At 46.9% G+C, this 27,175-nt stretch overlaps 1 protein-coding gene across 1 annotated transcript in view; it reads right to left on the bottom strand.

Moving 5' to 3' along the window:
• ATG14 (autophagy related 14) overlaps window positions 1-27,175 on the bottom strand; it is a 199,593-nt gene that overhangs the window by 84,678 nt on the left and 87,740 nt on the right. Inside the window, exon 4 of the mRNA XM_085626789.1 lies at window positions 21,936-22,017. Within this exon, the coding sequence (XP_085482915.1) occupies window positions 21,936-22,017 (82 nt within the window). The remainder of the gene's footprint in view (window positions 1-21,935; window positions 22,018-27,175) is intronic.

Here is a 27,175-nt window from a genome sequence, read left to right as displayed (position 1 = left end):
GACTGATTTAGATGGAAGGGAGAAATGACTTTGGGTAGAAATTTTGGGTTGGTGCGGAGTACAACCTTGTTCTGATGCATTTGGAGAAAAGGTTCCTGAATAGTGAGTGCTTGTATTTTACTAACCCTTCTAAGGGAAGTGATGGCCACTAGAAATACTGTTTTCCATGTGAGAAATTGCAGCTCACATTTATGTAATGGTTCGAAAGGGGTCTCATTAGCCTTGTGAGAACTATATTTAAGTTCCAGACAGGTGAGGGTGGTACTCTGGGTGGAATTACTCTTTTGAGGCCTTCCATAAAGGCTTTGATGGCAGGCACCCTGAAAAGTGATAGGTGCTGCCTGTTTTGTAAGTAAGCAGCAATTGCTGCGAGGTGTAACCGAATGGATGTATATGCTCGGTTACACCTTTGTAGATGGAGCAAGTAACATATGATGTGCTGTATGGACACATTTAGAGGGTTGATTGTGTTGTTGTGGCAGTAAACAACAAATCTTTTCTACTTTGCAGCATAGCATGCCCTAGTAGTAGGGTGTCTAGCTTCCCTGATAATATTCATGCAATCAGGGGGAAGGTTAAGGTATCCGAATTCTAGGACCTCAGGAGCCAGATCGCAAGGTTGAGCGGAGCTGGGTCCGGGTGCCTGATCTCTCCATGGTTCTGGGTTCGGAGGCATGGTGAGAGGTGCAGCTTTTGGTGTGGTACTACCGAGAGTTCCAGCAGTGTGGTGTACCACGGTTGTCTGGCCCATGTTGGAGATACTAGGATCAGTGTTAGGGAATGCTGTTGTAGCTTTCGCACCACTAATGGAATTAGTGGGAGAGGTGGAAAAGCGTATGCAAATTTGTTTGACCAGTTCATCCATATCGCATTGCCTTTGGATAATGGGTGTGGATATCTGGCGGCGAAGCTTGGGCATTTTTTGTTTGTCGTGGGTGGCGAATAGGTCTATCTGTGGATGCCCCCACTTCTGAAAGAACGGGTGAAGAACCTGTGGGTGAAGTTCCCATTCGTGAATCTGTTGCGTTTGTCTGCTGAGCAGATCTGCCACGGTGTTTTGGACTCCTGGGACGTATTGGGCCAGGAGAAAGATTTTCTGTGGAATTGCCCATCTCCATATGCTCTGTGCTAATTGAGAGAGCTGTGGAGAGTGTGTGCCCCCCTGTTTTTGAATGTAGTAAATGGCAGTCATGTTGTCTGTGCGAATGAGGACTGCCTTGCCTGAAATCTGCGTCTGGAAGGATTTTAGGGCTAGGAAGATTGCCAGTAACTCCAAATGGTTGATGTGGAGTAACTTCTGTTGCGGCGTCCATGTGCCCTGTACTGTGAGATGTAACAGATGAGCTCCCCAGCCGGAGAGCGATGCATCTGTTGTTAGGAATATTTGTGGAACCGGGTCCAGGAACGGTCGACCTTTGGAAAGGTTTGTGGTGTTCCACCACTGCAGAGAGCGATGGGTGCGACCGCCCACCAACACCAGATCTGTCAGTTGCCCCTGGGCCTGGTTCCACTGGCGCGCTAAACACTCTTGGAGTGGACGCATCTGGAGTCTTGCATGGGGCACTATGGAAATGCAAGAGGCCATCATCCCTATCAGTTGCATAAACACTCTTGCTGGGAGAGAGTGTTGAAGTATGAATTTTTGACGCAGAGCCTGTATGTTTGCAATCCTGGCAGGATTGGGATAGGCTATGGCTTTTGAGGTGTCTATGGTGGCACCGAGGTATTGTTTTGTGTGTGATGGTACCAGGTGGGACTTTTGGTGGTTCACTGTGAAACCTAGCTGGTGAAGTAGTTGGATTGTAGCGGCGGTGTGGCGCACACATTGGTCGTAGGACGTGGCTTTTATTAGCCAGTCGTCCAAATATGGGAAGACGTAAATGTGCTGTCTTTTGAGGTGTGCTGCCACTACTGCTAGGCACTTGGTGAATACCCTTGGTGCTGTTGTGACCCTGAACGGGAGCACCTTGAACTGGTAGTGTTGCCCGTCCACTACAAATCTGAGGTACTTTCTGTGAGCATGGTGTACTGGGATGTGAAAGTATGCGTCTTTCAAGTCCAGAGTGGTGAGAAAGTCGTTCTGGGAGAGGAGTGGAAGAACCTGTTCAAGGGTTACCATGTGAAAATGGTCTGAGTGTATGTAAGTATTTAGAGGTCTGAGATCTAGAATAGGTCGTAGAGTCTAGTCTCTTTTTGGAATCAGAAAGTACAGGGAGTAGACCCCTAAATTTTGTTGATTGATGGGGACTTGCTCTATGGCTTGTTTTTGCAGGAGGGAGATTACCTCCTGTTTTAGTAACGTGGCATGTTCTTGAGACATTGGGCGTTGCCTGGGTGGAATGTTTGGGGGGTAGATGTTAATTCTAGGCAGTACCCTGAATGAATAATTTGGGTCACCCATCTGTCTGAGGTGTTTGTCTCCCAGGCGTGAAGGAAATCTTGTATTCTGCCCCCGACCGGATTGGAATGGTCTGGAGGGAGCGGGGGAAAGTCATTGGGTAGGCGGTGTGGCAGAGCGGGCGGTATTTGTCTTGCTTCTGCCTTTATTATTATTGCCTCTGTAGCCGCCTCTTTGATAACCCTTTGTGAAGGTAGACTGAGGAGGGGATTTGTAGGACATGGATGCGCTATCTGAGGAGTAGCCTCTACCCGTGCCCCGAAAAGAAGAGCGGCGAAAGGAGCGCCTAGGAGTGTGTGACTGTAGGGCTCCCATGGATTTCGCCGTATCAGTATCTTTCTTCATCTTCGAGGGCTTCATCAACTTTTGGACCAAATAAATGTTGTTGATCGAATGGGTGATTCAATATGGAGGCTTGCACTTCAGGTTTAAAACGCGTCTAGGAGCTTGGACTCTTTGTCAGGTGGTGGTGCTTCGCCTGACGCCTGAGAATTTGAACGCTTCCTAGCTGTAGATACCACTAAGGAATCCAGTGGTGCAGGGCCTTTAATGTATGAAGGATCTGTGGGGGCGCCTTTATATTTTTTCTCTATACGTGGGTTTAGGACCCTAGCCCTGACTGGGTCTTTAAAAACCTCCGGTGCGTGTTTGATTACTCCTTTTAGCATAGGTAGTATAGCAGTAGACCTATGTGCAGTATCGAAGGTGTCTAGGAGAAAATCTTCCTCCACTGGGTCAGTATGCAGCTCTACCCCGTGGTAATGTGCCGCCCTCTGTAGTAGGTGGTGAAAACCTAACGAGTCTTCTGGTGGGGATGGCCTAGATGGGTAAAGGTCATCCTGTGGGACATCTGGGATGTCCGGATTGTTATAGTCATCCCATGGGTCTGGGGATCCAGTAGGGGTGGGGTCCTGTGGCACATCTGCTGGATCATAGTAAGGGTCCCCTTGATCATCCTGGTCTAGAGACAGGGTCGGAGAGCGATGAGGCAGGGGTGGAGAAGGTGGAGGTGGGGGAGGGTGGAGGAGGTGGGGAAGGCACTCTGAAAGGAGAGGTAGCAGTGTCCTTCCTCTTTGGAGGTGGAGGTGGAGCTGGTTTGTCCAAGTGTCTCTTTTTTGAAGACAGTGTCAAATGTCCAGTTTTTGGATCCTTGGTAACCGTCTTTTGTAGAGGATCCGGTGTGAAAAGTTCTTGTGACACTGGTTGTTCGGTCGGCGCCGAGGTTTTCGGGGCCGACGGCTTGTCTATGCCGTTGTTTTTCGGGACCTCCGATTTTTTGTTCAGTGCCGAGAGAGGCTTCGGCACCGGAGTGTCGGTGCCGAGGGCCTTATGAGAGGGCGGGTTTCGACACCGAGGGCTTTGGTGCTGGGCTCGGTGTGGAGGCCGATTTTTTCTTCGGTGCCGAAGGGTGTTTTTCGGTACCGCTGGTAGGCAGGCTCGAGCCCGAGCTGCTGGAAGGCTTAATAGGCTTCTTTACCGGGCCCGAAGGTGGGGTGTAAGAAGCAGTGTCCTTGGTCTTGCCTAGGCCCGAAGGCGAAGGCGTGACCAAAGCCTTTTTGGGTATTGTCGTGGGAGGGGGTATAGTACTCACGACCCTCTGCGCTGGGGTGATGTCCTCCACATCTGAGTCGTCAGCCTCGGAAGCACTGACGAGGTCGTCGTCCTCTTCTTCGATGTTCTGCTGTCCCGGAGCTTCGACGTCGTCCCCGAAGATGTCGACTGGAGCGGAGGTCTAAGAGTGCGCCATGTTGCGTCTGGCCCTTCGATCTCGAATAGTCTTTTTGGATCTAAAAGATTTGCAGGCGTGACAGTCTCGAGCCTCGTGTTCAGGGGAGAGGCAGAGGTTGCACACCTCATGAAGATCGGTGTGGGGGAATTTGGACCCACATCGAGGGCACTTCTTGAAGGGAGTTCTTTCCATCAGCCGAGACCGGAGCCGGGATAGTCCCGAAGGCTGCCGTCGACGACCGGAATCGAAGAAGTGTCGAAGAGAAGGTGATTAAGAGGATTTATTATCTGAAGGATCTCGATGAGCGAGGATTTTGCGTCGATCGTTGAACTGGAAAAGTTCGGAACCGGAGCGCGAAGTATTACATCCGATCCCGATGGCGGAAAAAAACAATCTGAGGATGGAGCCGAAGCCCATGCGCAATACGAACCAAAGGAGGAGTCACCGACCTCGTGACTTCCAAAGACTTTCCAAGAGGAAAAACAAACTGCAAACATCCGGGCCCAACACCAGATGGCGATCTATGCACAGTGTATAATCTGCAGCTCATATGCCTCGAACATTAAGTTTATGTTTGGTATTGCCATAGAGAACTAATTACCCAGGTAGTAACACTCACTGAACTTTACAATTAACAGAACCAGAAAGAAAGTACTCATTTACTGTGGTCCCTATGCTTACCACGTAAACGTACAAGACCTTTCACATTTGATTTCTTACGTAACAGGTGCCTTGCCTTCAGCTGCAGTTACAACCCCCGAGGGAAAATAGGGTTGAGACAAGTTAGTGTGTAGGTTCAGTTTTGTGTTCGGATTTGGGTCCATATGTGTGTTATAATCACAATAAACGATCATTGGCAAAACCAACTAGGTCTCACATTTATGACAGGATTGTTGAGGTGTTTACTTTGTTAATGTCTGCAACGTATCATTTAAACAAGCATTTGCAATGCAATAGGTCTCGCATTTACGCGAGTTTGAGCTATTGGCATTGTAAATGACAATGCCTTTTACTTTTGTTTTTAAAAACACAAATAAAACGCATTGTCATTTACAATACCAATAGCTTAAACTCGCGTAAATGCGAGACCTATTGCATTGCAAATGCATGTTGTTGTGAGCCCGGCAGGATGATCTGCATTTCACTCACGCAGGTGCAGGGCTTTCTTCACACCTCAGGCCAGTTCAAGCATCTGCCTAACCACTTATGCAGATGCAGCGATTAGGCTGATCACGGCCACAAACCCAGCCCAGCCCAGGCTGCAGCAGCTGAAAGGGATGCAGTGTCATATTGCCCTTTCAGTCCATGGCAGCCGGGCCCATGTGAGGGGGGACCCGCCTTGGGCCTCACACAATGGCACAATTTCATAAGGTTGATGGACTCGTGGGGGGCCCCATCGTAGTTCGATGGCCGCGGGGCCCTTGGCAGCTGCCCACACTGCCCATGCCCAGCGCCTGCCCTGATTTGCCCTCGCGTTCTTCCCTTTTGAAAGTGCACTGCCTGCCTTTCGAGGGTGAACACGGCTAATGCTTACTATTGGGCTCAATGTGCCTGGCTCTCTATGCAAGGGCAGGGCGCGGCGCCCCGCGCGGGAGAGAAGGGCAGCTCAGGAGGACCCTGCATCCACCTCTTCCCAGCACTGCTCATCTTTTCACTGAGCCCCTATTTTTAGGCTGCTCCCACTTTCACTTGGATGCAGTCTGGAATGAGAAGTTTACAAGACACAAAGGAAATCCATTAGCAAGCCTTTTAAAAGCACGCGTGCACTCGGTGACGCCATTTGACAGCCGCATACGGAAGGTGGACGAGGTGCTTGGCAGTCAGGTTTCCTCTCCGAGGGCACGGGCTCCTTCCCACCTAAATCATGTTCTCACAAGACACACCAGCTCGAATTATGAGGCAGTCAGCAGTTCCTCGCATAGGAGGATGTGCCTTTGCTAATTAGCTGTATGCAAAGGCTGGTTCGGGGAAGGCCCTGGGCCTGGTAATAAAACCTAACCCGCAGTGCGTGGACAGCTCAACCATGAGCTCTGGGGGGCTGGCCAAACGCAGGACACCTCAGCCAGGCTAGATTGAGCAACGCCAGATTAACGGTATCAGGGTCAGGGGGCGTAGAGTGGGATGGGTGGAAAGAGCGTTGATTGACAGCACCGCCTGCTGCACAAGTAATACTGCACACAGAGGTTCATCTGTAAGCGTGGCCCACGGCAGAGTTTTGTAGACTGTGTGTCAACCTGCTCAGGGTGCGTTACCATGCAGAGAGCCCGTGTACAAAAATACAGTCATGAACCTGAAATAAGACACCAATGAGAGGATTAGGAAATGACCCAGGAGAGGGTGGGGGGGGGGGGGGGGGTCGGGTCAGGCTAAAGTTATAGGAACACAGGGTGAAATGCTGACCTTATTGGTGTTTGATGGACTACAAATGCTATGGGAAAGTACCTGCTCTACAGAATGAACATCTACTAAATGCAGGTTGAAATCTGCTGAACGGTTGTAGGAAATTATTTAAATGGAGTACATGAGTACAGGCACTCTCTATTCAGAGAATCTACTTGCTACTGAAGTGTCGGGACTCTCCCATTAAATGCATTGCGGCAGAGGTGAAAACTGCAGGTATGCTCCTTTTCAAATTTAAGAAGTGCAGGTACACGGTACCGGGCAGCACCTGCCCATTTAAAGTACTGGATGTAGGAAAATAAATTGATTCCTTGCTACCGACATGTGAGAGTAAAGGATTCTTTCATGGCTATCGCAGGGTCAAACAGACTATAATATTTCTGTTAGTTCTTCAGTAAGTTGCACAGCACTTCATTTGCACATTTCCTAGATTTTTGTCCGGAAAATGAGTTCTATGCTTGTAGCTAATTATAAAGCATGGAAAAAGGGTTACAGTAGCACACAGTTTGGGTACATGAAAACGCAATAACCTTCTAAAATGGTGACCCCAGCGTAACTCCCAATAAAGGTATACGTGAAACACGGACGCCTGTTGCGTAGCCAGTGCGTCATGTGCCCAAGTGCAAGGAAAGAAACGGACCCCACTGTGAAATATAGCGATAAACAAGGTTCAGAGTGCCTTCCCAGGCTTCTGGGCCCCGGTGCCACTGCACCTGCTGCACCATTTTAAGCCATGCCTCTTCTGGACACCAACTTGATAAATTCCATAGGAACTGAAACACTCCACTACATGAAGCGCATGTCAAAGCACTGCTCGGTGAACACCAACATAAACACAGTGACAGGCAACTGCTTTGGGAGCCTTGTATACCACATTCGCAATGGGGCCTAAACAAATGGACGCCCCTGGTTTAGCGTGCAATGGCTAAGGTCCACTCAACACTCCTTACATCTCCTAAGCTTCTGTCTGTGAACCATACAGTTATTTTACGTGCTTCAAGGAAAGCAAGATAACTCTTCCAGTACAATTTTGATATATTTTTTTCAATTCCTTAACAGTTTCTCTCCGGTCAAATCACAAAAATAGCAGGCCAAGTCTCTGGCGCGCCAGGTGAGCGCTGTGAGGTCACTGGGCACAGTCTCTGGCGCGCCAGGTGAGCGCTGTGAGGTCTCTGGGCGCAGTCTCTGGCGCGCCAGCTGGGCGCAGTCTCTGGCGCGCCAGGTGAGCGCTGGGCACAGTGTTTGGCATGCCAAGTGAGCGCTGTGAGGTCTCTGCGCCCAATCTCTGGGGCTCATGGTACTAAACGCAGATGGAGTAGTCAACATATCGTTGTAGTGTGCGGCTCTTAATACCTTTGCAATAATATTTGCAGTTTAAATGTACTGTCTGAAATGCACGTTTAATTTTTTCAGAGCTTCCTTCTAAAGTGTGTGATGTGGAAAACGGGATGGGTGTAAGTGTTAGGCGCGCACGTTAAGCGCTTTTTTTGTGTGGTCACTTTGCACTGAACAGATTCACGTGACAGCTCCTTCATTGGGTGCTGTATTTAATATAGGTTAAAAGGTTTTGAAAACCGGGGGCTACGATTTCACAACCGCCAACGGGTATGGAATAACAAATCAATCTGTTTTTAGGTCTCGCCTGAGTCAGCGCATGCGCTGCTCTGCGAGACATTTAGTAGGTGGGTTTTCAAAGTGCTACCCACATTTTTGGCTGGCTACAAGCTTGAGTGCACGATGGCGTGCACGCGCACAGCTGCTCCCCGCATTCCCCCCTCTCTTTTCGCCCAGCCATCTGCCTTTCCTGCGCCAGCCTTCAGCACCATCTCCGCACCTCCCCCCGCTGCTGCGCACGCATCCCTAGCGTGCTTTAGCGCGTCATCGCGATTGCGATCACTTTCGCTTTCAGAGTGATCGCGATCACTTTCGCTTTTACGGCCGCGCGGCGTTACTTTTACTGCTGCGCGGCCAACGTTTGTTTGCACTCTTGCACTATTTCCTCTGTTTGTTTTCTGTTGTTTTGCCCCTTCCTTCTCTCTCTTTGCCTCTCATTCTTGCTCCAATTTGCTGCAACACTTTTGTTGCTCTCCTGCTTTTTTTGTTGCTGTTTCTGCTTCCGCATATTCTCTAATTTCTTTCCCACTTTTACCTCTTTTAGTTATGCATCCTGTTTCCTCTTTCACTCTCACTCTTGCTTTGCCTGTTCCCCCATTCCACTCTTTTTCCCCTCACATTCTCCTACATCCAATTCCCTCCTCCCGTACCTGCCTGAGTCTCCTGCCCCCAAACCTCAAGCTGACCAGTCCCGGCCACCGTACCTCCTCCCTCATCCTCCCTCATCCTCCAGATCTTTATGTTGGCGTGCCAAACCCGCCCACTCAGCAGATGCGCGCCTCTCCCTCAAAGCAGACGCCTCTCCCCTCACTGTGCCAGGGCCTCCTCCACCCGGATGTTTGGAGCCTTGACCTGCTCCCCCTGCTCCCCCTGCCTCATCTCCTGCAGCTCGCCCTCATTTCGCCTAAGTGCACTACCAGTGCATGGAACCCTGCCCCCTCACCACCCACCCCAGTCCCATCTCCCTCAGCCTCGGCCGCTCGCTCCTCATCATGAGGCAATCACGTGCCACGCTCCAGTGATGTGTAAAAGAACATTTATTAGGACAGGAATGTAAGCATTTAAACCGCTTCAATGTTTATCATAACATCAAAACTTCTTAAACATGATCCCTTTCTCCACCCCAGCATTCTCACACCATCTTGCTTCACTCATTCTTTTCACCTTTCTCCCAATAACCTCCTTCGATTGCCAGACACTCTCACTTTTTTTTCTCAATCATCCTCCAATGAAGCCTCCTTCGACTGTGCTTCCTACTTCCCCCAAAGGGGTGGATCCGCCCACATTCGACACTCCACCCCTCCAATTACCTCCACCCAGAACAAGCATTGGCATAGCCAATAAGTCTCGCCTTTGGGACCTTATAAGTATTTAGTTATGCAGCACAATATCATTGGTGCAACAACACCAACTGTTGCATGGCTAAACACTTAAAAGGTCTGAAAAGCGAGACCTATAGGCTATGCCAATGCTTGTTGTAAAGAGCAGCTTATCACCTGCGAGGGTATCTAGGCGCTGTGCTGCGGGCCTTCAGCCGAAGACCCAATTCTTGAGTCCCGCAGTCAATGACAGCGTTTCTCAACCTGGAAATGAGAACGAGGCCCTAAAGGGATATATTCAAAGGAACTGGAAGCTGAACCTCGTGTGGGGTGTGGTGTTTTATTTTTTATTTTACTAAATTGCTTTCTAATAAGAGCCGATAATTTGTCCTGCTCGGAACACATTAAACATACTTTTCTTTATTTTCTGTTGACCATCTGAAAACTTGGACATGTACTTGCCAAAATCTGACGGGACCGCCGGTGAAACGCGGGCGTGCCTTAGCAAATCCTAGACGCCTAGTCAGCTGAATTAATGCAGTTGATTGTGAGCATCAGTCCTACAGGGCCATGTTCTCCCAGCCGGTGAGGGGAGATTAGCGGGGACTTGCAGCTCCTACAACGTGCCCTCCTGCACCTATCCTCATCGGTTCGATGTAGGGTTTTAGTTGAATGGGTGGGCGGTCTCTGCTGCTTCAGAAGTGGGGAAACGACCACCGCCTTAGACTCGAGCCAGGAGTCCTGGTCCTGAAAACGAAAAGAGCAGCCCAGCCCTCGGATGACCCGCCATAGTTATTAGATGTGAGGAGACCCCCTATTATACTTAAATTCGCTGTTTGTGTTGGGTCGGTTAACTATAAGCGAAGCAACTCCTCTGACGCTGTAAGTTTGCAGTGAGATATAGTGATTTCCCTGGTGACATGGAGTTGTCTGGTAACATTACCTACTGTGGAAGTTTGGGTTTTAGCCCAGGTCACAGTATCTACATTTCAGTCACCAAAAGAACAGTCTTTCGAGAGCTAAGTTTGTGAGTGGTTCTAAGTTTATAACAACAGCACCTGGTAAACCATGTGGTCATTCACAAAATAACACTTCTAAACTTAGTACGGAGCTTAGCAGCGATCTGCCCACTTACTTGTTTAAAATGAGGTTTAACACACAGCTGTTTGGGGGAATCGCTACACCCGAATAAGAGTATTAAACTAATTTAGCAGCCCAATTGGTCAGAAGGTGCAGCGTTCTTTCAGGTTACACTATGGTAATGCTAACCAACATTTTGGGAACCTCTAGAAAGGTGGCGAAGCCAAGAAATGGGAATTGTATTTATATCCAATTTCTTTGGAGTAGAGGCAGTTGTAAATTTGAGGAAGCTAAAAATGACATGTATTCCGTCTTTAAATCTGGGCATCTACAGCCTAAATCTGGGATGTTGGCATGTATGATTGGCGCTGCAGACTATGGCACATTGTTTTAAGGTTTGCTCAGCACCAAGTTTCGTTTGGAAGGGAATTGGAAAGATAAACGCAGTCATTTAAACTGTTCGATGTTGCACTGCGTTGTAGCAGCTCTCCAAGTCGCTGTGTACTGCCTGGTTGATATTTTTTTTTTGAGGGGGCGGGGGAAATGCCCAAGGAGGGGAAAGGGCGGTGGCCCGGCGTCTGTGGCTCGTTCTGTAACGGGCCCCGGAGCCAGATCTAAGCCCGAGCCTGCCATGGGTCACGCCCCTTACACAGAGGTTAAACAAAGCCCCTGCCTTGCTTTAGGGGCCATTCAGTGAACGGGACTGGTCACAGGGCCTCAGGAGAGCTCTCCCAGCAAAGGAACGTTTGAGGATGCCTGACGATTGCCAGTGATGCTGCGGTGGGTACCAACCTCCAGAGCTCTCCACCTCTGCACACCTCCTCCTCACGTATCTTACCTACCTGTGTAGGCACTATATCACGCTTAACCACTGGATGAGCAGGGGAGGACCCAGACTATAGCTGGCATGAGATGGAGTGAAAACATATGGTTCCCAAAGAAAGCAAAGTGAAGGTGTAGACAGAACGAGAGCGAATCCGTACCGCGTGCGATCTCTTGTCTTTATGGGCCATGTGTTTAAACACATGGCCCCATAAAGATAAGAAATTGCTTCTGACAGAAGGAAAGCAGGCGAGCCAGTCCGGAGGGGCCGGAGGAAAAGGCCAAAGGGAGGCAACCCAGAAAGCTCATTTCCAAAGGCAGGCCACCGTTTAGCATAAATGGTGACGCCAGCCAATGGAAATAAGGGGCGGGGCTTAAAGCCCTTTTCTGAAAATCCTCTCCTACAAAATCTCTCACAGAGGCGGAGCAGGGCTCTGCCCTGCAACACACGCGAGACCTAAAAAAGGAAAACAAATGTAAGAAAAACATTTCTAAACACTGGAGGAAAAGCAAATTTCATGATCTCTCAGAACTGAACATTGAATTTAATGTTTTCAATCGTTATAAATGGTATGATTTATTTTTCAAATACTGTTCACAGAGGAAACTCTAAAAGGAAATTGAAAACAATGAGGAAGTAACATATTGTAAAGAGAAAAAGCTTGCCAACACGAAATTTAGTGGGCACAAGATTTAGGCTTTTGGTTCTCTGCTGTGGCCCAGGGAGCAGATTTATGGGCTTTCAGGAGGTGTGATTCTTAATACACCTTCTACCATAGATGCCAGCCGGGTGATTTCAGCAGATGGCTATTCTCCGTCACCATAAAAGCCTTTGTGAGCCAAAGCTTATGTTTCATTCAATATGTGGATTGCAGCAGATAAAACAAGAACAATCCTTCAAGTGCTCGTCAGCTGTACCAGAGAAATAATATCCAGCCTGCTGTCTTTGCAGACAAGCTCAGAGAATTAGTAGGCACCACAGAGCAGGTGACCGATATTTGATGGGGGAGAAACAGCACATGAGGGAGAGGGTTAGAAAACACACGCACTTCTCATGGAGTGCTGAATGAAAAGGAAAAAAGTAGTTTCCTAAACGTGAGCAGTGGATGACAGAAGTCAGTCAATCAAAAGCTATGCTCCAGGGGAGGGACAAACACAAGAAGAGGAAGGCAAGCCATCAAGTAAAAACCAAGCACATACGAGAGAAAATAAAAAGTCAACGAATGGGCAAGTAGTAAACAACTGTAAGTTCACCACAGCTCTTTCGCAACCGGACAGCTGCGCTGCCTGACAGTGGAGACCTAAAAACAGAGAGAGTGCTAGGTTAGGGTGATGGCTAAGTTCAGGATTCACGTTGTTAGGTTTCAAGCTGCTTCAATTATATTTTATTGGTTTAAATACATGAAATCTAATTGTAAAGGAGGGTGTGAATCAATTAACTATCAATGCTGTAAATTTGGAAAATTGATCTTCAATGGCATGGCTATATGTCTTAAGAAACAACAGTGCTGAAATGTTCTGCAACTCTATAGTGTCAGTTTAACCCCAGCAGTTCAACAATCCAATGTTAATATTCATTGTTCTGAGCCTGACTGATGATCCTAAAAACGTAGGACAATACCTAGACTACTGCACATGAAGGCCCATCCATGGCACAACAGTGGGTTCCTCGTTATGTTATGTTGATTTGTACAAAACACTAATCAATCAAGAGAGTATACAGGCACTCGTTTGTAGGCCTACTTCCCACTGGTCTTTGTTGCCAAAATGAGGAATCCTACACAGGACGTAGCTTCAAATCACACACTCAAGCTCTGAGGAAGTATGACTTGCTGTGATCGCAGCACTAAAAGGTACACCTTCAACTCCTATACTCCCTAAAAGGCAACTCGGGGTCATGTCCTGGTTTCTACTTAACCCTTTTGCATTGGCTTATCTCAAGACATGGGTAAATTGGAGTGGGGTAGATGGGGGTGGAGTGGGTTAGATTCAAGTGGAATGGTGTAGATTTGAGTGGCATGTGGTAAATTGGACTGAAGAGGAGTGGGGTAGAGTGGAATGGAGTGTGGTAGATTGGGGTAGGATGGAGTAGAGTAGATTGGGATTGAGTGAGGTAGTCTGGAGCGGAGTGGGGTAGATTAGGGTGGAGTGGTGTGGGGTATATTGGGTGGATTAGAGTAAAGTAAATTGGAAGTGAGTGGGGTAGACTGGAATGGGGTGGATTAGTGTGGGGGTAAAGTGGGAAGGGGTAGATAGGGGTAGGTTGAAGTGGGGGAAATTTAAGCAGGGTAGATTAGGGTTGGGGAGATTGGAGCGGGTTAGACTGAAGTGGAGTGAGGTAGATGTGAGTGGAGTTAGGTAGATGTGGGTGGAGTGAGGTAGATGTGGGTGGAGTGAGGTAGATGTGAGTGCAGTGAGGTAGATGTGAGTGCAGTGAGGTAGATGTGAGTGCAGTGAGGTAGATGTGAGTGCAGTGAGGTAGATGTGTGTGCAGTGAGGTAGATGTGAGTGGAGTGAGGTAGATGTGAGTGGAGTGAGGTAGACTGGAGTAAATTGGGTAGATTGGAGTAAATGGGACAGTTTGGAGTAAACGGGGTAAATTGGAGTAGGGCAGATTGGAGTAGAGTGGAGGATTGGAACGAAGTGGAGAGGATTGGAATTAAGTAGAGTGTGGCAGATTTGGGTAGAGTGGATTGGGGTTGATTGGAGAGGAGTTGGATAGGTTTCAGTGGAGTTTAGTGTATAGTGGGTTAAATTAGAATGAAGAGGGGTAGATTGAGTGGAGTGTGGTAAATTGGATTGGAGTGTGGTAAATTGGGGTGGAGTGGGGTAGACTGGAGAGTGGTGGAGTTGACTTGGTTAGACTGAGTGAAGTGGGGTAGAGAGGGGTGGAGTGGATTGGGTAGATTGGCAAGGAGTGGAGCAGGGTGAATTGGGGTAGATTGGAGCAGGGTGGATTGGGGTAGATTGGAGTGGAGTAGACTGGGTCACAGTGGGGAACATTGGGGTGGTGGGGTACTCTGGAGCAGGGGGGTTAGATTGGAGGGGCAAATTGGGGTGGGTTAGATTACAGGGAAGTGAAGCAGATTGGAGTGAAGTAGACTGAGTGGAGTAGATCTAGTTGTGTAGTTTGGGGTAGATTGTAGCGGAGTGGGGTTGGATAGGGTAGAATGGGGTACATTGGAGTGGAGTGGGACAGACTGGAATGGGGTAGAGTGGAGAGGGATAAGTGGTGTGGAGGGGAGTGGCATGGCGTGTTGAATCATGGAATATGTGGCTTAGAGTGGAGTGGCATGGTTGACGCGGGCGGGGGGGTGGAGGTAGAGAGGGTGGGGGAGTTAGGGGGAAAATGTTAAAGAACCGGTTTCTCCTGACATGTACAATGATGGTTGGGTCTCTTACAAGATGCTATTGTATGTAATATTGGTTTATTGGTACACTGGTTGGAAAAAACTCAATAAAATTCTTTAAAAAAAAATAATAATAGAGTGGAGTGGCATTTTGTAGAGTGTCTCAGAATGGAGTTGAAGGGCATGGAGTGGGGGGGGGGGGGGGAGTGTGCATGGTGTGGTAGTGCTCTGCCATTATGGACAACACATTTTGAATTGAAATGACCATTACATGTGCACCAAAATACGGTTTTACTGCATGCAAAAGATAATGTGTGCAAATGTCATCACCTACTGTATTGATTTTTTTTTTTACTGTATTCAAATATTTGTTTCCACCACACAACAGAACAAAACCAAGCATTTGCAATGCAATAGGTCTCACATTTGTTAAAGTTAAAGCTGTTGGCGTTGAAAATAATGTTTTTAACTTTTGTTTTTTTATTTGCAGTTGAGGTATTATATTTGCATAGCACTATTGCCAATGGTGTAAAAGAGAAAAGTAAAAAACATGATCATTTTTAACGCCAACAGCTCTAACTTTAACAAATGTGAGATCTATTGCATTGGAAATCCAAGCGGTCTCGCATTTGTTGGAGTTATTGGCATAAATGCCAATGGTTTTTACCTAGCCATGTTGCAGGGTGCAGTACCATATGCGGCCACAAGGGGTTCCATGGGACCTCTTTTGGTCACATATGGTACTGCACACTGCAGAAGATATGGTAAATCCACCCTACCCATAATACATTCAAATGCCTATGTCCATATTCAATTAGTAGCTTTGAAATGTGACAAAAGAATTATATTAAATCCGGATTAGGTTGCACTCTGTGTGGGGGGAAATTGATAGAAGATCTCAGATGAATGTGAGATGTGCTAGTGGGTAAAGTGACCACTGCCAGCCTAGCCTAGGACCAGGCGTGTGTCCTGCCTGAAGCCCTTTAAGAAAATAGTGCTCTGAAGCTGTACATAAAACTTAGGTTGTAACAACACCTGTACCAGGGGCTGTCATCATGGGAGGTTACAAAAAGAGACAAGGCGGTAGGTACTAAGGTGGGACTAATAAACCTATTGGCCAATGAAAAGCCACGATTTAGAAAGGACAGCAGCCAACTAAAAGGAATGGGGGGGGGAAGTGGGCAGAGCTTTATGCTCATATCCTGAATACTGCGGTGGCCTAGTGGGCAAAAGAACGATGGATTTAACCCAGATCTTTTGACTGGGGGAGAATGTTTGCATTGTCAGCATTCCGTCCATCATTTGTTTGCTGTAACATTTTTCGCCCTAACTGGGATGGGTATGTTCAGACGTGGGTCCCTTGCTCACCGTGCCACTGGATTCAAGCTAGCCTGGCTGAAGAAGGGTGACATACCCTGAAACCGGTCCCAGGATGCTTGTTTCCGGTCCAGGGAGGACCTGGTCAGGCTGTTCCGTCTGAACTGTTCCCATGGGGCACAGGGTCAAGACTGATTTGCATGTGGCTGGGTCCAAACTGGGGTGGCATAGTGGGCAAAAGAACGATGGATTTAACCCAGATCTTTTGACTGGGAGAGAATGTTTGCATTGTCAGCATTCCGTCCATGATTTGTTTGCTGTAACATTTTTCGGCCTAAGTGAGATGGGTATGCCCAGACGTGGGTCCCTTGCTCACTGTGCCACTGGATTCAAGCTAGCCTGGCTGAAGAAGGGTGACAAACCCTCAAACCGGTCCCAGGATGCTTGTTTCCGTTCCAGAGAGGACCTGGCCTGGCTGTTCGGTCTGGACTGTTCCCATGGGGCACAGGGTCAAGACTGATTTGCATATGGCTGGGTCCAAACTGGGGTGGCGTAGTGGGCAAAAGAACAATGGATTTAACCCAGATCTTTTGACTGGGGGAGAATGTTTGCATTGTCAGCATTACGTCCATCATATGTTTGCTGTAACATATCCTGAATACAGCATGTCTCGAAGAGAGAGCGCAAGCGGTGCCTAGACGAGATCTAAAAATGTGCTACATTTGTACTAATTCAGATATATTCAGATCGGGGTAGACTAGAGTGGAGTGGGATGAGGCAGACTGGGGAAGATTGGAATGAGGTAGACTGGAGTGGGGTAGATTGGGTTAGAGTGGGGTAGATTGGGGCTGTGTGGTGGGGTAGATTGGAGGGGAGAAGATTTGGGTAAACTGTAGAGGTGTGGGGTTCGGCAGATTGGGGTATAGTGGAGTGAAGTGGGAAAGAGTGGAGTGAAGTGGGAAGGATTGGAGAGGAGTGGGGTAGAGTGGAGTAGGATAAGTGGTGTGGAGGACAGTGGAGTGTTGTGTCGTGGAGTGAGAAGCATAGATTGGAGTGGCGTGTAGTAGAGTGGAGTGGCGTGTAGTAGAGTGGAGTGGCGTGTAGTAGAGTGGAGTGGCGTGTAGTAGAGTGTCTCAGGGTGGAAGGGTGTAGAGTGGAGTGGCATGTCGTAGAGTTTAGTGGAATGTTTTAGAATGGTGTTGCGTGGCATAGAGTGGAAAGGCATAGAGTTGAGTGGCGTAGTGCGGCGTATGCATGATTTTGGCAGCCTTCTGCCATTACATACAACACAAAAATTAAAATTAAATGACCATTGTAGTTGCGCCAAAATACGTTTTTACTACACACAAAAGAATATGTACAAATGTCATGCCCTAATGTATTGCAGTATTTTCACTGTATTCAAATATTTATTTCCACCACACTTGAGAATTACAAATACCATGCACTTCATTTGTACCAATTCTGATATATTCTGAAACATCAGCACAGTCCATTTTAAAAAAAAAAAAAAAAAAAAGGATTGCAAAGCCAATAGATCTCGGCAATGCCTTTACAACAGAGCGTAGCACCCGGCAGTTATGTATCGCAAAATCAGCACATTGCATGGTCCCCTTGTTAAGCTGCAATGCAACACTGCTTGACCTTAGCAGAGGCACGAGTAATGGAAAGGAAAGTAGGACTCAACTTGCAGTTTGAAAAGGACATGTGCGACATCAGGCAGCTTGCATGTGACTGTCATTTTCACATGTAAACAAAACAGATATTTACATATGTCAGCACAACAAAGCGAAATCAAAAACAGAACAACCGTTCCAAAATACAGAAAGAATATATAGTTGGATTCACTGCTTTTTTTTAAATGTATTTTTATTGGCATTTCAGAAACAACAACATTAACAACAGCTTGGTCAAAGAGGCATTTCTGTGACACTCGTGTTACACAAATATTTGGCATTTCCGTATACACATATTACACTCACAGTATATCATGATAGAAAAGGTGTTACTTGAAACGTGGGCCAGGGCGGGTCCCAGCTTATACAGTTAGCTAACCCATCCCAGTGTGGGGGAGGAAATACCAGACCGACCATCCTACTATTTATAGTTAATGCATTCAGGCATTATATACCACACTATAACCACAGGCAGTCAAACAAACTCCCATCCCCTTTTATTGTGATCCTGCATATCTGGCCTGTTCCAGGGACTCCTCCCTCAAGTCTTGCAGTGAGCGAGCCCAGTGAAGGAATGGAGCCCAAATGTCCTTCGGTCTACCCGCAGATGGCATCAGCTCCCAGAAGGTTGTCAGTTGTGTATGGCTGAATGTAACATCCTGTACCCAGGTCGCCGCCCTGCGCTTAGCCAGCAGCAGCAATATGGCATGTAGCTTGCGCTTTGCTGCCCCCGTGTCTCTCACATAGCCTAGTAGGCCGATAAGTGGCTCCGGCTCAGAAGAGGCACCTATTATGTCATGTATTTTGCTAAAGATATCTGACCAGTAGGCTGCCAGAGGTGGGTAGCTCCATGCCATGTGTATGAAAGTAGCTGGTGTGTAGTCACATCGCCAACATCGGTCATCCTCTCTTATTCCCATGTGATATAACTGAACTGGGGTTCTGTAAAAGCGGTGAATGTATTTAAAAAAAATTAGTCTCAATTTGTAGTTGGGGGACAGCGCAGTGAGCGGATTGCAGCAGAATGCCCACTGATCCTTCGTGATCTGATTAGTTAGCTCAGATTTCCAACTCTGGAGACACTTCGGCCTTAGTACAGTAGCATGTATTTTGCATCTTACTGTACAGGCAGGTTATGAGCCTGCGAGAGGAAGAAGTCTGCAGTACGTTTTCGAGCACCGATAGGGTAGACGGGGGTGCCGGAAATGTAGCATGTAATTGCCTGCATGTCGCCAAAGTTTGTAATATAATAATAGTTCAGAGAAACTCCCAGCTCCCCCCTCGGGTGTTGTTGGCGGGGATATGAAGACGTCCCCGGGTTATTGATCTGTAAATGTGCGGAGCCCTAGAGACTTTGCTACCAACCGACTTGCTCCCTCATCCATCGCGGGGACCATGGGGTTGTGTGCTAGAGGAACAGAAGGAGCATACAGTATTTGCAACTGGGCTCTATCACGCAGCCGATCCCACGCCCAGCGCAGGGTTTTGACCGTGTCGATCCTGTCGCTTGGTCGCTTATATGATTGGTAGAGTGCCACTGGTAGGGGAACCGGGGCCGCAACATCCAGCGCCACCGCAGTGTGTGGCTGAAATGGGGTGGGGTGCACCCAATGATGCAAGAATTGGGCCTGGGCGCAGTAAGCGTATAGTGGTATGTCAAGTGCTCCCATCCCACCCTGGGTCAGCGGCAGAGTCAAAAGTTTCCATGATATCCTCGCTTGCTTCCCCGCTCACACCAAGGAGATTAGTGCGAATAGTTTTAAAGAACGCCTGGGTTATGGGAACCAGGTTATTTACAAATAAGTACAGGAATTTGGGTAAAACCATCATCTTGGCTATCGCAATCCTCCCTGCCAGGGACAGCGGCAGCCTGGCCCAGGCAGCCACTTTCCCCTCCAGCCAAGGGTCCGCCCGCCCAAAGTTCATGTTCCAAATTTCCTGTTCATCCCTGTTTAGCCAGATCCCCAAATATTTCACTGGGCCATATGCCCACTTGAGGGGGTACTCTACAGGGAATGAAGTTGTACTGTCTGTGAATGGGAAGATTGTGGACGTGGCCCAATTTATAGATACGCCTGAAAGCCCCCCGAATTTGATCAGTTCCCGGAGAATCGGAGTGGTGTTCACGGCAGGGTTCAAAATATAGAGGGTAATGTCGTTCGCATACAGCGAGACCAGCAGCCCTCTTGCGCTGAACTCCCAACCCATTGGCGGCATGATGATGTCTCAACCTCGCCGCCAGCAGCTCCATCGCAATAGCAAACAGGAGAGGGGAGAGGGGGTCTGATTCACTGCTTAACATACATTAACATGCACAGTATATTTGGCATAAGTCTATTAAATTAAATTCACATACACAAGCCTCATTTATTCTATCTTTTTTAATGTTTGCTTTACTTTGTACAAAGTCACAGTTCCTGGGAAAATGTTTAAAAGCTGCGGGAGCATCCATGTATCTTTCTGAAAATACCAAGAATCACCACTAATCAAATTTGGCTGCCAAGATTCACATATTTCATTATCCCCGGCATAGATGTTAGCGCGGAAATATGCGATCGTATGTTTCTGCCGTAGAGATCTTTTAGGCAACCCGCGGACTAGTTTTTGATCTGAACTAAAGTGTGACTTAGATCGGGTGGTGAGGGACAGTACACAATGCAGGCAGCACAACGGGTGGTGTGAGCCTATTTCGGGCGAAGTCGACAACTCGGTGGCTGCTCTGCTGCTGAAGCGTAGAGGTGAGAACCCTAATTCTTGAATGCATGAAGAGAAACCGTGAACAATTCCCCAGTATTTAAGTAGTTAAGGGCTGGTGTTTGGTATTAAGAGACCAAATCTAATTTTGATGAGATATGAACAAGATTTATTAGCTTGTTTACAAACGGAGCGAGTGAAAACATGAACGCTCATGTGAAGAGCTCAAACAAATAAAAAGTAGTTCCTAAAACAGTTGCTAAAATTGGAGCAGTGGATGGATAGTAGCAATTTGTTCATGCTCTGGGGGGGGGTTTGTGGAGGAGGGCTTAACACAGGAAGAGGCATGACGCACACATGCCATGGACAAATGGGAAGTAAGAATATGGGAGCAATGATGGAACCAGCAATGGGAAGCCTATAGGCGGGTTGACGTACACAAGTTATAGACAACATGTCTCTTCAAAAAAGAGCTCAGACCTAAAAAGCTTCTTTCACCCTCTCTTTTTACATGGATACTCAGCCAGATTGGGTAACAGGAGGGAGGAACAAAAGCTGGACAGTCCAAAGCAAATAAAGCCAGCAAATATAAAGTCAGAAGATGTGAGTTACAAACCACAACGCCAATGGTAAGCAATGGGTGGAATGCATTCCTAGTCCTAGGTCAGCCTCCTGAATGTTTTCAAGATGTCTTTAGCAAACCAGACAGCTGTGCTGTCCTATAGGCTTCAATGTAAAAATGGTTTGCAATCTTGAAAAAAATGGGGTCACAATAAGTGATATAATCTACTCCCTCAAATAGTTAACAGCTAGCTGAAGCCACCCCCTCCACAAAAGGGACTGGGTGCAATTTAAGCAAATGTGAAACCTTCAGTAACATGCCAAGGCAACAGTCAAGATAATCGATCCACAAAAGAAAGGCAAGGAGGTGTTTGCACGCCCCACATCAAGAGGCTAAAAGAAGAGCGACAGCCCAGCTTAAGTTGTTTATCATCAGCAGATTAAACTTAACTTAAAATTCTTAATTGTGAAATTGAACGAACACATCACAAGCAATCAACACCTAACCTACAAAAACGGAGTAGTGTTTAATGCCAATGTCGGTGTGTAGAAATAAAGAAGATAAGATGAATTTATGCAGACGTAGGATATACATGAAGGCTCCTGGTAGTACTTGTAGCACTTTAAGCTCACCTCAAACCCACACTCAAATTAAATTGTGGTCTTAGACATACTGATTCAAAAACGTTAGACATCTGGATTAAACAGGTTATCAGGAAACATTACGCATATCAGGCAGGAAGAATTGTGTTAGATGAGGTCTAGATCTAATGTATTGGATAAACTGTAGCCTAAATATTTAATTTAGTAATTGCTGCACAAAGCTGATATCTACATTGTTTCATTTTCAAGCACACATGTTTGGAAAAAGCGTCAGGTCTTCTGATCTGTACGTTTTTCTATGGAGGTCATAGCCTTCAATTATACAGAGTTCCAAACAAGTAATGTGTTCAGCATGAATGTTTCATTCCTTACCTTTTGTTATTGCTTCACTTCCGTTACATATTGTTTCCTTTAACTGCTCAATCCTCATCTGGCAAGACATGATCTTCCATTTCTGAAAAAGAATGTGTGGAAATTATACTGACATTATCCACTGCTATGGGAGGACAGCACACTATACAAAAATAACATAAGAAAACTATAAGCCACCATAAAAGTCTTCTTAAGTCTGCGTAGTTCGATTAATGTCCCTGAATATCCCCAATGTGTCTAGATGTATGGAATGGAGACCCTAAACTTTGTTAGCATTTTTTAATTACCAGAAAAATCTTTAGTAAAGAACTGGGTATCTGGACTTTTCTTTGGAAGCCCTCTTGCATGGTGACCGGGCACTAAACATGGTCACAGTCACCAAACATGGTCACCAAATAATCACAGTTAGCCTATGCTACGAGTACTGGCTTAAAATGAATGCATACCATAGGCCCAATTTAATAACTTCACCTTGGACAACACAGACATACCTTTTCAATCAGTTTCCCTTAAACCATGATAAACTGGAGAGAGACTCCACAGAAGATACTTTATAGAAGCTAAAATGCAAACTATGAGCAACTTTTGTACAATAATTAAAAAAAGAGTTAAAAATCACCAAAGTAAATCATTGCCATTTATGCTGCCCACAGGCGATAAGACTGGCTCCATCATGGGGCAAATATGCCAAAAATTATTTATCACATATTTCCTAACCTCACTCACACAAAAGAAACTTGTAATATAGGCAACCAACCAATAAAACACACTAGACTATAACAGTCATCTTACACCCTATCACAATCCATAGATGGCTAGGACTCAAAACAAGCATCCAGCAACACACACTAGACAGAAGACTACTCTTACATCCAGCACAGCTTAGTTTGCAAAGCAGCTCGCTGCTTGTGTGGCTCACAATGGCAATTCTCAATAATATAAACACATAAGACAGAACACATTATTCAGAACATCTCTTGCTCCAAAATAGAAGAGACATCTCTCCATAGCCCCTTTCGCACATGTATTTCATTTGTGTTGTAGCACCATTGTAGGATGTTGGAGCACTTTACATCTCACACACATCCAGAACAATGAATCATACGTGTGTAAATCAGTGTTTAGAAAATGTTACATAAGGCAAAGGGGACTACCTGCTTCACCGTCAGCTCCTGAGCAGCTTCAGACCGCATCAGGACCTCAGTAAAGGGGAACCACACACACACCCAGTGCTTCACACGATCCTACACATGGGAGCAGGTCGCCATCTAACTACATGGCTTTATAAAGCCATACGGGAATTGACTAATAAACCATTGGAGACCCTCCGGGCCACCTGGGAGGCGGAGATCGGGCGGGTGCTCCATGAGGGGGAATGGGAGAGAGCCTTGAGATACCCTAAGGTCTCCAGAAACGCACGTTTTAAAAACATCCAATATTACATCCTACACAGGGCCTATCTAACACCTGCACGTCTCCAACGATTCTACCCCGACACTCAGTTCCTATGCCCCAGATGTCATGAGCAAGATGCAGACTTTCGACATATGTTTTGGAGCTGCTCCGTCATTCAAATTTTCTGGCACCACATTCACACTGCTTTGGGTACCCTCACTGGGCTAACTTACATGAACACTTGGGAGGCCAGCGCCATAGGCATCTTTCGCGTAAGTAAGCAACACAAGGTGCAGACGCGCTTCCTCTCCTTAGCGGTGCTATTGGCCAAACGCAGCATAGCCATGCATTGGCGTTCCCCCGCCGGCCCCCCATTGGCGGCGTGGGTGGGAGCTACGCGCAAATGGGCAGCGGCGGAGGAGGAGACACTACGGGAGGAGGAGGTGAAAGGGACCCGCAAGCATCCTATCTCAATGGAATGGGCCATGTTATTGTACCAGTTTGGGCAACTCTCCCCAGGGGCGGACCCACCAGACGACGCATCTACACAACTAATCCAGGGCACACAGTTACAGGCCCTACCCCCCTGATTCCGTAGACACCCAACCACACGAGCTCTTGACAAGCCTTAGCTTCAGGTACACTATTGCACTTCTCGGTCGCACCGACTAGGATAGGCAAACATAAGTATCAGCGGTGCCTCACCATCACGACGCTACATTCCCTCGCCAGTGTAATTGGACATATTCCTCCATATCCATTCCCTAGTTTATGCCTATGTTAAACCCCAGTTCCTTTGCCATATATGGAACCCGAGATCGCAGGATCTAAACGTCAGGATAACTGTATGCATTATTTATGCTACCTGGTGACGAATCATCAATCAGTACAGTTGTTAAACACCATTACAGGATGTATGATCGGATACGCTCACCTGAAGAATATGAATGATGTACAATGTATGAAATATGAAAATGGCAATAAAAATAAGTTTAAAAAAAAAATAAGGCAAAGGGGACTACAAGGTTTAGGATTTGAAGGTCATCAATACAAGTAGGCATTTTTTTAAGACTGCTTGGTCTGGAGATGCACAACCTCAGGATTCAAAACATAACACAATGGTTAGGGTTGACTACTCAAACAAACGTTTTTTCAGTAACATCAGGATAATGAAATACAGAGAAAAACAACTTTCTGACCTGCAACATGCAGTTTGCATGCAGCTCTTCGATGCCAGTTCATAGCTCACTGTGCTAGATTAGGATTGTAATTTATGAACTGCACAGTAACAAAAAAATCACTGACACAAAAGTATTAATCCACTGAGCTATGCACATAGAATACTGTTCTTTGATATGCATGGTACACGTTCTTTGCAGCAGGCATTTTAACCCTCTGTGCTACCTTAGATGAGTCAAAACTGTCACTAGACAAAACTCCCATCTCTCTCCAGAAGGTACGTTAGTCACCAGAGTTATCTTGACATTTGTATTGTGGCTCGAAAACTGCTGGATATACAGGAACCTGGCAGCGTTTTAAAAAACTGCTACAAAACCGCCCCCCACACTTCTAACCTCCAGGGGAAACGCCCGATGCCCACCTCAGCTAATCCAGTCTAGCTACACACCAAATCAGACTCAAGTCTGCAATGAAAACTTTGGAACCCTGCTCAATAAGTCACCAGACGGCCCATGTTAATGACGAGATGTCCAGCAGGTCGATCACGAGCTACCAGTAGCTTGCTGCCTGCCTTTCAGTAGCTCACACATCAGTGCCCGTCAGCTGGTTTGAAGACATGCAGCTGCCCTTTTTGAAAGGCAGTACTGTGAATACTGTGCACTCTTTTATACCCTATTATGTGAGGCCTGGGAAGCCCACATTGCAGAGTACCCTCTTCAGATAATGTTGTACATTTATCTATATTTCTCTACTCCCACTTCCCTTCCTTGGACCGTTCTTTTTTTGGTTCTTTCTAGACTGGTTTTCCGTATTGATTCACTTTTTCTTCCCTTTTTCTTACTTTCTCTCCTTTCTCATTCTTTATCTTTCTTCCTAGGTCGGTCTTTCTTTACCTCTTTCTTTCTACTTCATCTTTCTTATTCTTTCTCTTGCTTGTTGCTGTTTTTCTTCCTTTCTTTTCATTTCTGCCTCTACATTTCTCTATTTCAGTTTCTTTCTACCTTTTAGTTTTTTTCTTGCTCATTCCATCTTTTTTTAAGTTGTCCATTTATTAGCATTTATGGCAATAAAGAACCATAACATAACAGGGGGAAAAAGGGAAAAAGGGGTGTGGGGAGGGGGGATAGAATTAAGGGAGAGGAAGGGGGAGGCACTAATTCACGATAGCTAAGCATTGCATGACAGCAAAAGAATTATATGACATTCCCATTTGCATTATCCCAAAAAGAAGAGGAAGATGTGCAACTCGATACCTCTAGCATTGAAACGACCACTTATCGCAGCGTGTTACAAGGACAAAGGTGACATCAGATGCCCAGCTTTGTGTACAAAAATTTACGAGGTATATCATTGTGGAAGCCCACACTGTTCGGTGGAATAGACATTCAAGTACCATCATGGACGGAGTGGTCTACGGGGTATGCCTTTACCGATTCCGGTGATTGGGACCCTTTGGCATAGGAATGAAAGACAAGGTTCCCATTTGTCCTTGGGGCAGGAGCATCAGTTCCCAGAAGCTGGACAGCTGCTCCTGACAATGCTTTTTGCCCTGTAGCCAGGCCTGTATAGTGGGAGCAATTCTCCTGCCCCAATTAATGGCCAACCTATGTTTGGCCAGGAGAAGGAGCATAGCAGTGAGTCAGCAATCATCCGTTGGTGTCTTTGAGATAGCCCAACAGGCCCACCAGGGGGTTGCAGGAAGCTAACTGACCTGTGATTGTGTGTAGTCTAAAACACTCCCTCCCAAAAAGCAGCTACCTTTGGGCATTGCCACGCAAGGTGAATGAAGGAGGCTGGAAGTGAAGGGCACCTGAGGCAGTGTGGATCTGCAGCAAGTCCCATTTTATAGAGCTGCATTGGGGTGCGGTAGAGGTGGTGTACAAATGTGAAGTGTACCAAGCGCAGTCTGTAATTGGGTGAGAGTATTTATCTGTTATGTGCGGGTTCCCTCTGTTAACCGCTACATCACCTCCCATGCGGTATGTGTAGCTGGCACCGTGAGTGGCACAGAGGCAGCAATATGGTCAGTGCTTTAAATGGGCAAAAATAAGTGCAGGTACTCATTAGAATAGAGGCGTGGCAAGTGGGCAGGGCTAGGGGCGGGGCGAAGAGCAATATATGATCGTAGCTAATGACTTCTGTACCTGTTGCAGCACGTCGAAACACACGAGAAATGTGTTTATGGCAATAAAACAGATAAACCCATTACACATAATTACATGCTCCTCTGAAGCAGAGCAGAATCTGCCCTGGAGGAGAAATCTAACCTGCGCCTGCCCTGCTGTGGATCAGGGTACCAGTACTCTTACCTGGCTACGGTACTGAGGGCAAAAAAAATCGGAAGTGCCGGTACTCCGTACCGGTGAGTACCGGCCCATTTAAAGCACTGAATGGTGTAAAGGCGAGTTATCAGTTTACGTGGCGAGGACGTGGTGAGATTGTGTTCAAATGCTGGTTAGTGTCGGATGAGGGGCTGGGAATGCGTTGTGTGATGCATTGCAGGTGGCCCAGAGTTGGAAGAGTGTGGTGAGAGTCGCAGATGTAGTGGTTTCGGTATGAAGTTGTCCTCTGGATACAGGTGTGAGAAGGTTATAGTGTTACGACTACATGCCTAGGATCTGGCGGTGGGGGGGGCTTGCAGGGGGTGTGGGGGTACCTGAGGGTTG

The sequence above is a fragment of the Triturus cristatus genome, chromosome 9, assembly GCF_964204655.1.
Source record: "Triturus cristatus chromosome 9, aTriCri1.1, whole genome shotgun sequence".
Lineage (NCBI taxonomy): Eukaryota > Metazoa > Chordata > Amphibia > Caudata > Salamandridae > Triturus > Triturus cristatus.
The sequence above is the reverse complement of the archived record's forward strand: the minus strand, read 5'-3'. Positions and strand labels throughout refer to the sequence as shown.